Source organism: Pinus tabuliformis, chromosome 3_2, assembly GCF_031772625.1.
Source record: "Pinus tabuliformis cultivar Carrire ecotype Pingquan chromosome 3_2, CPIR1, whole genome shotgun sequence".
Classification (NCBI taxonomy): Eukaryota; Viridiplantae; Streptophyta; class Pinopsida; order Pinales; family Pinaceae; genus Pinus; species Pinus tabuliformis.
Window position 1 is genome coordinate 991,948,691 of NC_142302.1, and position 15,837 is coordinate 991,964,527.

Consider the following 15,837-nt stretch of genomic DNA (forward strand, 5'->3'; position numbering starts at 1 on the left):
AAAAGTAAAAATAGATCCCAAAAATATATCTGTTCTGATACGGTCTCGATGCCACAACAAAAAAATCTCTGGCATTGCCCCCACAAACATGTGGGACATGCATAGCAAAATATTAGCAAATTATTACCTAGTATAAGTCCCATGAATTCATGATGTTTGTATATCAACATAGATCCATCATAACCCAAAGATGCAGAGGATTCTTAATCTAACCCAAAGATGCAGAGGATTCTGATTAAGATTGATCTATACAGTTAAAAAAAAAAAAAAATTAACATCATGGTAATTTAAAATGTTTTGGTTTCTTAGAGTTTTTCCTCTTTAGTTTATCTCAACCTTTTTCATTTTAATATATTAACACCATCCATAGACATGTAACATCTATCCCACCTTGAGCTGTAGATTGCACTCACTTTTTCTACGCAATAGTTTACAAGAAGCCACAAGGGGACAAAATAACCACTACAGCAGGTAGCCTTTTAATACAGTAGTTTTACAAATCCTCAATAAGCAGGTACCTTTGCTCAATTTCAGAGGATTGATATTTCACCCACATAATGCTAATGAAAAGAACAAGGAACCCAATGACTTATTTTATTTAAATAATTTCTGATCTTATATGTAACTTTTCATTTCCTTCCCCAGAAACAATTGTTTATACATGTACCTTGCACCCCACTACTTTGTATGCAATACACGGAGCGAAAAGGACAGAATGCCCACTTCAGCTGCTAGCGTTAGATTTTGTTCATATCCATAACCATATGTGAAATATTTTAATGCAGTAATACAAATCCTCACTTAGCAAGTACCTTTCTAATAATCCCCGGGCTCAATTTCAGACGGTTGATATTTCACCCACATATGCTGGTGAAAGGAATAAGGAAAACAATCAGACTTATTAAATAATTTCTAATCCTATATGTACCCCTTCATTTCCTTATCCAGAAGGAAATGTTTATAGTTATACATGTACACTCATAAGTAATAGAGCACAGCAATATAGCAGCAAATAGAAGTACTTCTATGAATTAATGCGATCACAGCTTTCATCAGATGTCTTTGCATTTCTGAATGTCCATCATTCTGTGTGCCCGGGCTAACAGGTAACATAACAGAAGACTTATTTCCTTGTCTTGTCAAGAATTTCTATGTACTTTTTGGGTATTCCATACTGTTGAACAAGGTGTCTTGCGAGATCCTCTAGAACACCACCCTGTACCAGCACTTCATTTTGCCCTTTCTTACCTGTAAATATATAATAAGACATTATGCACACATTCGCAAGGTAGAAAAGAAAGAAACCAGCTAAAAGCAATGTGCATGTTATGCATTTAAACTTAAAAGTTTGAAGGATAGAAGACCACAATTCTAGTGACCGGATACAATAATCAGAAGGAAATGCATGCAAGTCCATATATATTCTGATAGAGTAGACAAATGGTTACACAATTGAAACTGCAGCTTGTAGGCAATTCAGAAATAAAAGCAATGTGCATGTTATGCATTTAAACTTAAAAGTTTGAAGGATAGAAGACCCCAATTTAGCGACCGGATACAATAATCAGAAGGAAATGCATGCAAGTCCATATATATTCTGATAGAGTAGACAAATGGTTACACAATTGAAACTGCAGCTTGCTGGCAATTCAGAAATATGAGCACAGGAGATCCTAATCTGTCTTGGGGCTGACAAAATCATGAACTATAACTGCCTCATTATTCCACGGAACAGGAACCAAAAAGAAAAAAAAAAAAAATTGGCAGAGTTTTCTACGGCACTCAGAACAGAGCAGACTGACTTCAAAAGAAAGCAGAAACAGCTGGAATCCCTTAGATTTATAAAAGAAAATATAATATGAAATTAGTAAGACACTTGATAGTAGCAATAAAAAGCACATTAATATTTAGCGAATGTCCACCAAGCCTGTTGCACTACTACACCACACTAACCATAAGCTCTCAGATAGCCTGCTATTAGTGCCCCAGATAAATACCTCATAAAGCCAACTTGACTATATAATAGCCAAATATGCAGCATAACAGAACAAAATGTACCCCAAAATATTGAATATTGTACAAGACAAAAATTACCAGTTTCTGAGCATTCCTCCAAAAAATTATAATAGAGATTGCATTACAACCTTAACAGATCAGTATTGGAGAAATGGAGTCATCTAATTTTATAGCAAACTTCCATCCAATTACTGAAATTCACCTATACACAGTTAGAGTTCCCATAAATCCGGAATTCTGATCAACTTTTTGTAAAATTATTTATTTTCATTGTATTTGAGAACAACAAAATTATTATTTTTATTTTTAATTTCATGTGGCTCCACAAGTGCTAGGCTGGCTCTTCTAGATGATCAAGTTGGCTTGCCTTGAAACACTCATTCAGATCACATGATAGCCAGTTGGTTTGCCTAGAAACTCACTCATTCGGATCACATGATGGTTATATATAGAAATTAATTCGCTCTCTTTGGGAATCATTTGAACACACATGCCTTACTCATCTGCTCTCCTATGTGAAGTGTTCCAAGATCTGTAGATCTCCTCATTAAATTTATGATCTAAAATCAGTGATTAGCGATCTGCTCATTATACTTATGATCTTAAGTCAGAGGTTCGAGATCTGCTCATTATACTTATGATCTTAAGTCAGAGGTTCGAGATCTACTCATTATACTTATGATCTGAAGTCAGAGGTTCGAGATCTGTTCATTATACTTATGATCTGAAGTCAAAGATTCGAAATCTGCTCATTACACTTGTGATCTGAAGTCTGTGACCAAGATCTAATTATTATACTTGTGATCTGAAGTCTGGTGACCGACATCTGATTATTATACTTGTGATCTGAAGTCTGGTGACCAAGATCTGCTCATTATCAGAAATCTGTTTTGTTCCTGACTAAGACAAGGCCGAGATCTAAGCCTAGATCTGAGCTCTAATCTGATTGTGATTCTATTCAAGGTCTGAACTTCAAGAGATCTATTATCTGAGCCTCTCGGTGGTGAGCTCGTTGGACACTCTATTGGACATCTTGCTGACATTGTGTTGCAGATATTTACATTGGAGACTTAGCACTTGTGGATGCCATCTTGTGGCTAGTATTATCTATGTTTTGATGTACTATTGAAGGATCTCTCTAAGGAATTTGATTGGGTTTTCCCTTTTGTGGGATTTTACCCTGGTCTCTGACCTAAACACTTGTCTCTTATTATTGTGCACTGTGATCTCTACTTACTTATCACCTGCTATTGGTTTAATTCATAGTTGCGGGGGAGCGCCCCCCCCTCGAACCCGCTCCCGAATCGCGCTCCGGGCAGGAGCGGCTCCGGAGCAGCTCGGGAGCGTGCTCCCAAAATCGCTCCCGAAAAAAAATTTGCGCTCCCTGCCTTTTTCGGGAGCGTTGCAGGGAGCGATCGCTCCGTCGCTCCCGGAGCGATTTTTAACGCCCGGGAGCGATCGGGGAGCGATCGCTCCCGGGCGTTAAAAATCGCTCCGGGAGCGTTTTGACGGGCGCCGGGAGCGATCCGGCGGAAAAAATTTCCGCGGACGCCAAAAAAAATCGAATTTAAAAAAAAAAAAATTGGTTTTAAAAGCCCAATGGGCCTAAAAAAATTTCATTGTCACTTCATTGAGCAAGAGTTTGGAGCAAGAGCAAGAGCAAAGGAGCGAGGAGCAAGAGCAAAGGAGCAAGGAGCAAGTGCCAAGGAGCGAGGAGCAAGCCTGCAGAGGTAAGTAACTTAGTAATTTAGTTAGTTTAGTTAGTTAGGTAGTAATTTAGTTAATTTAATTTAGTTTATTGAGTTTAAAAATCATGAATTTAAATTAAATTAATAAATTAAATTAATTAATCCCAATAAATTGAATTAATTTGCAGATTCAAGAATCAAAACCCTACAAACATCAAACACCATGGACCTGGCTATATTTCTTGGCATTTTCCTCTTCTTGGTCCCTTTTATGGTTATTATGGTGCTAGAGAGTAGGAAACGGAGGGGCCAAACTGAAGAGGGGGATGAAGAAGCTGGAGAAAGTCAAATTGGTGAAAACCCCGGTGAGGAGGAGCTGGAGGAGGGTGAACATGACCCTCAAAAAACTAAACAAGACCAAACTCCATTGTGGAAATATGTTAACAGGGCTGAAACAGGGAGAGGGGGTGGAACCACTAAATTTCATTGCCCCCATTGCAACACTGATTACACAGGTTCATACACCCGTGCTAGAAGACACCTCTGCGGGAAAAGGCCATGGGATGGAGACAAACAAATAGGGATCAAAACTTGTACAGCGGTGTCAGCAACGGATAGAGCCAAATACATAAGGGAAGAGGAGGAAGCCCAATACAGATCAAAAAAATCAAGGGGTTTCTTTGAACCAAGCTCACAATCACAAAGAACTCCTTCAACATCCTCCCAAGGCAGTGGATATGGAGGCACAGGGTCATCATCTTTAAGGCGTAGAACCATATCAGATTTCCTTGATGAGGGGTGTAGAAATGATGTGGATTCAAAGGTTTACAGGTTTCTCTATGCATGTGGGATACCATTCAATGTTTTTTGCTCACCTTATTGGCACGAAATGGTTTCTGCCATAAATGATGCCCCTAAAGGATACAAGAGCCCTGGGTATGACAAGGCAAGAACTGTTGGCCTTGATCATGAAAAAGCAAAAATATCACATTCTTTGAATAGAATGACAAGTTCTTGGACTGACCATGGGGTGTCTATTGTATCTGATGGATGGACAAATGTAAAAGGCAAGCCATTGATAAGTGTTCTTGCTGTGTCTGTTAGTGGTCCCATCTTTCTAGCTGCACATGATTACTCAGACAAGTTCAAGACCGCCATCAACATTGCAGAAGCATTACTTGAAACAATTGAGCGTATTGGCTCATACAATGTCATCCAAGTCATCACTGATAATGCACCTAATTGTAAGGCAGCGGAAGCAATTATTGAGGATAAATACCCCAACATATTTTGGTCTGGATGTTTGGTTCACACATTGAACCTTCTGTTGCATGATATTGTCAAGAACAAAAATGAACAATACCAATGGATTGGTGATTTGGACAAGAAAGGCAAACAAATGATAAAATTTATTACAAATCATAGCAATACCCATGGCCTTTTCCGCAGTCACTCGAGATTGGAGTTGTTGAAGATTGCGAAGACCAGATTTGGTAGCTATTACCTCACCTTCAGATGCCTTTTGAAGGTAAGAGAGGCATTAGCTAGCATGGTATCAAGTCCACATTGGCAGGTATTAAAGGAAAGGGCTACAAATGCAGCTGACATGGCAGGTTTTGAAATGGTGGAGAAGGCCGCTCTTGATGGGCAGTTTTGGACAAGTGTGAGGCAGGTATTGGATTTCACCAAGCCAATTTATCACATGATTCGGTTTGCAAATACAGACAAACCAGTGATTGGCGAGGTGTATGAGCAAATGGATACCATGTTGGGGGAAATAAAAGACATTGTTCATAATAGAGATCCCAACTTGTACAAACTGATTCATGATTGTGTGTGTGAACGGTGGAATAGGCTTAATCTTCCACTACATTGCTTGGCGTATATCCTTACGCCAAAATACTACTCTACATCTTGGTTCGGCCAACCTGCAGCAGGGGGTGGAGTTAGGACCAAACCCCATTTAGATCCAGAGATAACTAAAGGATATTTGGAAGCATTAGAAAAGTTGGTACCTGACAGGGAGGAATGTGCCGCTGTGCGCCTTGAAATAGGCAGATACTTCAGTGGCACTGGTTTGTATGGTAACTTCCATGCAATGGACGACAGAGATAGATTTGATACTCTCACATGGTGGGAAACATATGGCAGGCATGGACTTTTGCCAAAATTGGCAAAAAAAGTTCTTTCACAGGTTGTAAATACTTCTTCTGCAGAGAGGTGTTGGAGCACCTACAGCTACATACATAATGTGAAAAGAAACAGACTCAATGAAAACCGAGCAGAAAGCTTGGTTTATGTGCACTACAACTTGAGGTTGTTGAGTCATTACTGTGATCGGGCTTATGAGGATCCCACATATAAAATTTGGGACAATCACCCAGAGGATGACAATTTGGAGGATGGCATTGTACATATTGAAGAACTGGAAGAGGAACTTGTAAGGGATGAAGATGAAGCAGTTGCAGCAGCCATGCCACCGCCACCTCCACCTCCACCATCCAGTAGCAGTGCTCGAGGTCTAAGTCTTGTTCCTTTGCTGTCGCCGCCTCCATCTACACCCTCACGTGGAGGTTCTAGTTCTGGTCGTCGGTCTGTGCAGAAGACTCCTAGAAGACCATCACGACCTGCTTATACTCCTGGAGACTCTCGTGGCAAAGGCCATATGTAGATTTACAGTTTACTTGTCTTTTTTAGTTTCTATTAGACTTTAGTTTTCATAACTATTGAGTTTTGAGTCCTTGACTCTTGATTCTTGACTCTTTCATATCATAATGATATTTTTTGTAAACAATATATCACTGTGACAATGAAAATTTGAAGTTTGAAGTTGGGCCTTGGCAATTATAACTCATTGGTAATGATTGTGAATTATGAATATGATGCTTCGTGAAAGACTAAAGTTGTTTCATTTCATTTCATTATTCATGTTTCATTTTATAAATTTATAACATTTCATATCATGTTAACAGTTAGAAGTTAGGACTTAGAAATATCTTAGATATTACTTCTTGTAATGGTTAAACTTAGCTTACAAGTACAACTTTGGTGATCAATGATGATAAATGTTATTGAATTTTCAATTTTGAAAGCTTGAAGTTGAAACTTTAAGATTGAATTTGATGAATCATGATTCATGAGACTCAATATGTTGCACTTGTAATATGTATTTTACTAACTTGTGGACATGGTTGATGACGATTATAATTTCTAGATGATTGATGTGATATGGTTCAATGATCAATCTATGTTTTTTTATGTTTTTTATGTCTAATTCATCATTCTACATGTTTTTGTTGACATATCTGTATCAAAAATTAAAAAATATAAAAAATATATATATTTTTAAAAAATCACTCCCAGATTCGCTCCCAAACCGGGAGCTTCTGAACATGGTCGCTCCCGCTCCCACTCCCAATCAACATGGGTTTAATTTCTGATGTATAATTGTTTGATGAAAATTGACTAATGATAAATAATATCACAAGTAATTATCTGTAGATCAGAAATTATTTTTTTTCAACATGGTATCAGAGCGGTGAGAATGGGCAGTGGAGTGTGTTTTGGTGGAATGATCTTTCATCAAATAATTTTTTGTGTATTTGTTCTGGAACTGGTTTATCTGCAGATCTGAGAATTCAAGTGTGTGCATTTTTTATGCAGATCAATTGGTTCTGGCACCGATAGTCTTCAAGTATTTTGATTGATCCGGACCAGGAAGAAGACAGTGTGAATGACCATGATTTGACATGTTTCAATCTAAAATGGTAAGCTTTTGCAGGATTGTTTTCACCAGCATGCAAGGACCCAACAATATGAAAGAAAGAAAATGGTTCAACTATCTAATGGATTGGTTTTTACCTGTCATATGTAAGCTTTGTTCTGGATCGACTGAATATCGAACCTTTTTCTTTGTTCTGGTTTGATCCACCTTAATTTCTGAAATGGTTATTGATGGAGGTACATTGTGTATGCGTATCACACATTCACTAGACTTTTTGTACACTATATATATAATATTATGATCTGTACTGAACAGAGAAGGGATACACACATGGATCATTTGCCTGAAAGAGTGCATTAGTGGTGTATTTTCTGAACATGGTTGCATAGAGTGTGTGCTAGTCTTAGATTTATGGTTCTGACGTTTATAACGCATATGGTTTGCTTAGATCACACAATGAACGCAAGGTTTATCAGTAGATTGTTGTATAGATCAATGTCTACAGTGTTAGTTTTTGGCAACAACAGACAAGTGTTTTAGTCTATATGGTATCTAAGAGGCTAAGGAGCACATGATCTCCAAAACCCAAAAAAGGTTTCACAAGATAAGCCTTAGAAACACCTCAATTAGATTAATTAGCCAATAATAAAATATTTCCTAAGTCTAACTTAGGAAAATTGGTTAATTAAATGAGATTAATTGAGGGAAACCAATTTTGCTCTAGAGACTTCCAGAAAAGCGAATTGATGGATTCAAGATGATCATAGCCATCAATTGAGATGTGATCATAGCCATTGGTTTCCCAACAAAAGATTAAAAGAGCAAGTCGAAGGAGTTTGGAGAAGATATCGAAATCATTTTGAGCAGTTCGACTACCCAGTTGCAATGATTTAGCAAGGGCACAATTGAAGCTAGGGAGACACCAAGCAATGGGGTTTCAGCAGATTTTGGAGCAGGATTTCGAAGGAGATTTCCTCAAATTTTCCAATGTCCAAGTGACAGGAAGAGGAGGCCAAAGTCATCTATAGAAGAGGCCACTTTAGCAGTGTGAATTGTAGGAGAGACCAGGCTCCAGTTGCTAGTTGCTAGATCTGTTTACCAGAGGCAAAGCGAGTGGGTATAGAGCAGTCCAGGAGGCAAGACGACTTGCTGGGAAGGGTTCCCAAAGATTGTACAAATTTTCCAAAGAAACAATGTGCATTTCCATTCGTGCAATGCGAGTAGCTAGGAGGAGTGTGAGTTAGCTAGGAGAGGCTAGATCGAGTTGTAGAGGGAGACAGCGAGATTTTTTCGCCAGAGGAGATCAGTATTTGTATGTAGGAGGTTTGCCATTCTACGACAACTAGTTGTAATTCTCAAATTGTTGAATAATAATAAAACCCTCATCTGCTGCATTGGTTTTCCCTTCGGGGGTTTTTCCATGTACATTTATTCAAAAATAACGGTGTCATTATTATTGTGTGCGCATTATTTTCTCAGTTCCAATATTTTATTTTCCGCAACGTATTTTATTTGTGAAGAATTGCAGTGTGAGTTTTGTTGGAAAATCAAAGCAGTTATATTAGGGTTTGATTCTCCTTTATCGATAATTACTTGTGAGTGTGTTGGCTTCTTTTACTTCTTTATTATCTTATCTTTCATCAAGCAATTACCAGATTATGTGTGTATGAAGATCACAAAAACAAGAGACACAAGATGTAGGCACTATGCCACGGAAAAACCCACCTCGAGGAGAAAATCCAGTCAAGAAAATTATTCCTTTCAATAGTATTCTTCGAGACTCTTCACCCTAGACAAAGACCAGACTTTCCCTCCACACCAAGTCAGCCTCCCAAATCTTCGACCTATTTCTAGCAACTTTGACTAGGCAGTAGCTTCAGGCATCATGCAACTTCCGACATCACCAAAACTTGGAAGACTTCGATCTCCCAAACCAGGGCACAAAACTGAGAGAGAGAGGCACCAAAAGTTTGATTTTCTTCATCTCCTTAGAATTTCCCAAACTCGCACTTCCTTCGGCTTCCTTAGACCCACTTCGTCCTACTTCGCACTTCTCCAGCTACTCTTGAGATATCGAACTTGCTTGAGATGAATTTATCCAAATGACTTTGACTTGCTTGTATTTATAGGCTCCATTTGAGGTTGAATTAGAGTCCTTAGGCCGACTTGGGGTGGAGGATACATAAATTATATTTGACTCAATACTACCTTTTTACATGATTCAAAAGCCTAAGAAGGGTCTCTTTGAATATACAATGACTCTATAAACTCAATATTAATCCTAGGAGTCCTCAATGGGAACTTTGACTAATATAATGATGACCCAAGCATGAAACCCATGCTTTAATAAGTCATTGTTACAATAATAAAAATTATCTTCTTTATTCTTTTGACAAGTACATTTCATGATTGACTCAAATACATTAATGAAGACCAAACATAGTTACATTTTCCAACACTACCTCTTAACTAGGTTGGTATTCATAATGTACAAATACAATGGAAGATATCAAACTATATGAACAATGAAGAACTTTAGGCACCGCAATGCCATGGACTAGATTCCTGACCAGGGCAATCTATCCATTGGTCTCTCAACAATTTAGGCACCACAATGCCACAAACTAGATTCCTGACCAAGGCAATCTATCCATTGGTCTCTCAACAATTTAGGCACCGCAATGCCACGGACTAGATTCTTGACTAGGGTAATCTATCCAAGTGGGAATAAGATGGACTCAAGCTTTCAGCCTCTCTAGGTACCATCAGGCTTACTTGCTAACCACCAACCCAGGGATCTAGGTGTGTATCCATGGTCAGAGCTCTATGACCCACGCCATTTTCCCTACTTTGGGACCTAGACATCATTACAAAGTGTTGGCCAGATGTCTTCCTAGGAAATGCTTCACTTGCAAAGCCTCAACAAATCTCTTCCACATTCTTATCATCAATACAATCAGCAATATCTACGAAACCAAGCAGGTTCTCTAGATATTCAAACTTCTTATTAGGAAGAGCCTTTGTTAGTATGTCTGCTACCTGTTCATCTGTCGAGACATACTCCAACTTCACGATCTCATCCTACACCAAGTTCCTAATAAAATGGAACGTATTGTTGATATGTTTCGTTCTAGCATGAAACACTGGATCTCCAGACATGAAACACGGGATCTCCAGACATCTTGATACAACTTTGATTGTCACAATTAATCACAGTAGGAACCAGAGACTTCTCGAACAAATATGTCAGAAGCTTCCTTAACCAAACAGCCTCCTTTCCTACTTCACATGTAGCCACATATTCTGCCTCAGCACTACTTAAAGCAATGGGATCTTGCTTCCTACTCATCCATGAGATCATAGCAACTCCCAGACTAAAACATCCTCTGGCAATGCTCCTTCCATTGGTCTCACTTCCACCCCAATTAGAGCTTGACTTCCTTATTATCATACTTTAGGCAGTGATGTATAGTGCCACAAAGATACCTCAATATATGTTTGGCAACTATCTAGTGATCATGATGAGGCTCCAACTGAAACTGACTAAGAATGTTTACTGTAAAACATATATCTGGCCTAGTATTTACCAGATACATTAGGGAACCCACCAACTAATGATAGGAGGTAGGATCCATGAGACTAGAGTCAGAGCCCCTCAACTTCTTGAGATTGGTGATCATAGGAGTAGTCATCGGCTTGGAATCCATCATCCCGAATTTCTACAACAACTTGATGATGTACTTTCCTTGCCCCAAATATATCTCCCCAGGTCTCTGCGATACTTCTAGACCAAGGTAATACTACATCATTCCTAGATCCTTCATTTCAAATTCAACTGTCAACATCCTCTTGCATTCTTGAATTCTTCGCTCTACACCTGTGATGAATAGATCATCCACATATAGTAGAATAATGACAAGTTCATTATTCATGACTTTGATGTAGAGATTCAGATCAACAGAACTCTTCACGAACCCAATTCTAAGTAGATATGCATCCATCCTAGCATACCATGCTCTAGGTGCTTGCTTCAAACCATATAAGACCTTCTTAAGTCTACAAACATGAGAGTCCTTGCTATTAACTTCAAAGCCTTCGGGTTGTTCGATGTACACTTCCTCATCAATTGTCCCATTCAGAAATGTGGTCTTCACATCCATTTGATGGATATTCCACCCCAATGTAGCAGCCAATGAAACCAACGATCTAATGGTAGTGTACCTTAATATGGGTGCAAAGGCTTCTACATAATCAATGCCTTCCTTTTGAGAGAAACCCCTTACAACGAATCTTGCTTTGTACTTGTCAATACTTCCATCAACAACATGTTTGACCTTATAGATCCATTTAGATGTGACAACCCATTTGTCACTAGGTCTAGGAACAATCCCCTAAACCCCATTCTTCATGATGGATTGATATTCTTCCTGCATTGCTTTATTCCAAACCTCTTGATGTGCAACATCCTTGAATGTAGATGGTTCGGCTTCAATTAACTTTGTCATATATGCAGCATAAGCCAGAATATCTCTTTGGTCTCTTACTTTCCCTGAAGGAACCTTTCGCAGCTTCATGTCCTTCAGCATCTTCTAATGTGGCTTTTAACCAATTTGGCATTTTCCTTGTGGTTGGGATGACCACCAATTGAATAGGCTCACTTGGTCCTTCTTCTTGATTTGTAGTAGGATTTTTATGATGAACTTCTTCTTCTTCAAATATGGTAACTTCTTCGTCATCATAATCAATAGGAATGTCCTTTGATTTCTTGTATGCTTGATTTTCATCGAATATGACATCCCTGCTTACTTCAATGTGTCTTCCTTCCTTTATGTAGATTCTATATGCTTTTGAGGAGAGACTATATCCAACGAATATTCCCTTGATACTTGTAGAGTCCAACTTCTTTCGCTTGTCCTTTGGAACATGGATATATGTTGGACTTCCAAATATTCGGAGGTGATCCACACTCGGCTTCTTTCCTATGAATACTTCTTCGAGTGTTGTATTATCAAGACTCTTATGAGGACTTCTATTTTGAATATACACGGTTGTCATTGTTGCTTCTCCCCATAAGAATTTTGGTAGGTCTTGATCAAGGAGCATAGTTCAAATGCCTTCTTCAATTGACCTATTCTTTCTTTCAGCTAATCCATTTTGTTCGAGATAATAGGGAACAATGAGCTCCCTCTTAATACATGCTTCCTTACAATATGCAATCAATTCCTTAGAAGTGTATTCCCCACCATTGTCAAACCTTAGAGTTTTTATCTTTCTTTCGGTTAGGGTTTCCACTTCGGCCCTAAACTCCTTGAACTTATCAAATACTTCATCTTTTGTTTTGAGGAGGTAGAGCCATGTCTTTCAAGAATGGTCATCAATGAATGACACATAATAGAGATGACCACCAAGTGATTTGTCAGACAAGGGCCCACACACATACGAATGGATGAGGTCTAATATCTCTTTAGACCTAGTTTCACTATTATGAAATGGCTTTCTTGTATGTTTTCCCAAAGAGCATCCCTTGCACACACCTTCATGATCTAACTTCATATTAGGAATACCATGAACCAATTGACTAAGAGTAGGGATGACCTTATAATGTAAATAACCATACCTCCTATGCCCTATAGCTCAATGGGACTTATTTCCATATGAACCAAAACTTGAGGAGGTGGTGTAATGACTTTATAAAGGCTTCCTTCACGAACTCCAATAACCCTAGCTTCATCAATGCTAAAGTCTTTTCCCCAAATCAATATTTTTCCATCAACAAAAGCAAATCTTTCTCCTTTATCTTCTAAACAAGAAATAGAAAGCAAATTCATTTTCAACCCTGGAACATAAAGAATTTGTTGAGGTGTAGCTTCGATCCATTATCTAGCTTCAACGATGTTGATCCCAGGCCTCTAACAGCATAGCTTTTGTTGTCACCCAATTCCACTGCATGAGAAGATGGTTCCTTTGATAGTGTATGAAGTTGTTTACTTTCTCCTGACATGTGTCTCGATGCTCCACTATCAATGATCCATGCATTGCAATCATTTAGAGAACCTGTAAGAGCAGCCAAGAACCCTTGACTTTTGACCTTGTTGAATAAGTAGTAGATGAGCTTCTTGATCTAGCTTCCAGCAGTGTTGATACTCATTCTTATATAGTTCATCAAAGAGGGAGAATCCATGCCAACAAAGTGATCTTTGACTTTTCTTGACCTTAGCTCTGATACCATGTTGGAAAATCAAAGCAGTTATATTAGGGTTTGATTCTCCTTTATCGATAATTACTTGTGAGTGCGTTGGCTTCTTTTACTTCTTTATTATCTTATCTTTCATCAAGCAATTACCAGACTATGTGTGTATGAAGATAACAAAAACAAGAGACACAAGATGTAGGCACTATGCCAGGGCAAAACCCCCCTCGAGGGGAAAACCCAATCAAGAAAATTCTTCCTTTCAATAGTATTCTTTGAGACTCTTCACCCTAGACAAAGACTAGACCTTCCCTCCACACCAAGTTAGCCTCCTAGATCTTCGACCTCTTTCCAGCAACTTCGACTAGGCAGCAACTTCCGACATCAACGAAACTTGGAAGACTTCAATCTCCCAAACCAAGGCACGAAACTGAGAGAGAGAAGCACCAAAAGTTCGATTTTCTTCTTCTCCTTACACTTTCCCAAACTCGCATTTCCTTCGACTTCCTTAGACCCACTTCGTCCTACTTCGCACTTCTCCAACTACTCTTGAGATATCGAACTTGCTTGAGATGAATTGCTCCAAATGACTTCAACTTGCTTGTATTTATAGGCTCCATGTGAGGTCGAATTGGAGTCCTTAGGCCGACTTGGTGTGGAGAATACATAAATTATATTTGACTCAATAGTAAACCTTTTTACATGATTCAAAAGCCTAAGAAGGGTCTCTTTGAATACACGACGACTATAAAGTCAATATTAATCCTAGGTGTCCTCAATGGGGACTTTGACAAATATAATGATGACCCAAGCATGAAACCCATGCTTTAATAAGTCATTGTTACAATAATAAAAATTATCTTCTTTATTCTTCTGACAAGTACATTTCATGATGACTCAAATACATTAATGAAGACCAAACACAGTTACATTTTCCAACAAGTTTATCGATATTTGTCGTCAATAATTAACAGAATACAAATAAACCGCATAAGTTCGGAGATAAATTTTCAGTTGCTACAATTCATGGAAATTTCAAATAAAGAAGTTTGCAAGTATTCCTAATGATTTGATTTGATTCTATTGTATTGAAGAGCCTATTGCGACAGGGGTTTGGCTATTTATTCCCTCTCAAAAAATATTGTGTGTAGAAGCTTCTTCTTATAAGTGTATATTCATAGATCCAAACGTATGTATTTGATGAGTTGCATTTTTTTTCACTAGTGTGTAAATCCTCTAGTCAAACCAGTAAAGGTGAATATATCACTTAAGCTATCTAAAGGTTGTGGTCCATTTGATGCACATATAGATAGTATGTTTTTCTTTTTCTTGGCTTAGATCGATTGCACTTAGATCAAGTTCTGAGCTATCGTTGGTGTGGAATGATTTGTATTTGACACTGTACAAGGATATATGCACTAAAGATTCTTCTTGGAGATTGTTTTGTTTTCTGAGAGTATAATTAAAATGCATTAATCTATGGATCAAAATGTCCTTGATTTACATCATGACTACATTAAGATGGTACAATGCTTTTGAGACAAAGCATGCATAGATTTTACATGCACGCACTTAGTTATCTATGCATAGTACCAAAGAGAGGTCTACAATGACAAAAGGTTGCATGTGTGTTGCCCTTAGAAGTTGTGGTGCTTGGGGCAGATGTCCTTTTATTGACAAAGTTTTTTTATTGGTTTGTTTCTTTTGTAGAGGACATGAAAAACTACAACAATCACCTTGCATGTGAAGAAGATCTGCAACTTACATGGTTATCATAAGGGTTCTTTTTGTTGAAAATGTAACTAGTATCAATCTTCATAATTGTTGTTCAGCTCATGACATGATGTAATTTTTATATATTTGTAAAGATAAGAACAAGTAAATTATTGTAAAAGATCAAATAAAAATGATTTTTATAAGCACGGGTTCATGCTCATTTGATTATGTTTCTAGGTCTATGCACCCATTGTGTATTTCTAGGGTTGATTCATAAGTCATTGTCATTGTTATCATGTCCTAGACCCTTATTGGGCTTTTTGTATCAAAGAAAAAAAACTATTTTTATGAAAATTGGTCATGTAAGCCTCCTCCACCAAGTCGGCCTCAAAGAGCCATCAAGTTAGCCTCCTAAGGGAGATTCAACCACTATATATAAGTTGTGACTTCAACCTATTGTGGCATCCATCCAAGAAAAGATCGATCTGCAATTACAATGAAGT

The 15,837-nt window shown here is 38.1% G+C and overlaps 1 protein-coding gene across 5 annotated transcripts in view; it reads right to left on the reverse strand.

Annotated features, from left to right (window-relative positions):
* Positions 1 to 569: 569 nt before the first annotated feature.
* The window catches only part of LOC149183947 (eukaryotic translation initiation factor SUI1 family protein), a 254,582-nt gene continuing 239,314 nt past the window's right edge, over positions 570 to 15,837 (reverse strand). For all 5 annotated transcript variants that reach the window (XM_089417340.1, XM_089417344.1, XM_089417343.1 and 2 more), the window contains one exon: positions 570 to 1,248. In XM_089417340.1, coding sequence (XP_089273466.1) covers positions 1,124 to 1,248 — 125 coding nt within the window. In that variant the 3' untranslated portion in view covers positions 570 to 1,123. The remainder of the gene's footprint in view (positions 1,249 to 15,837) is intronic.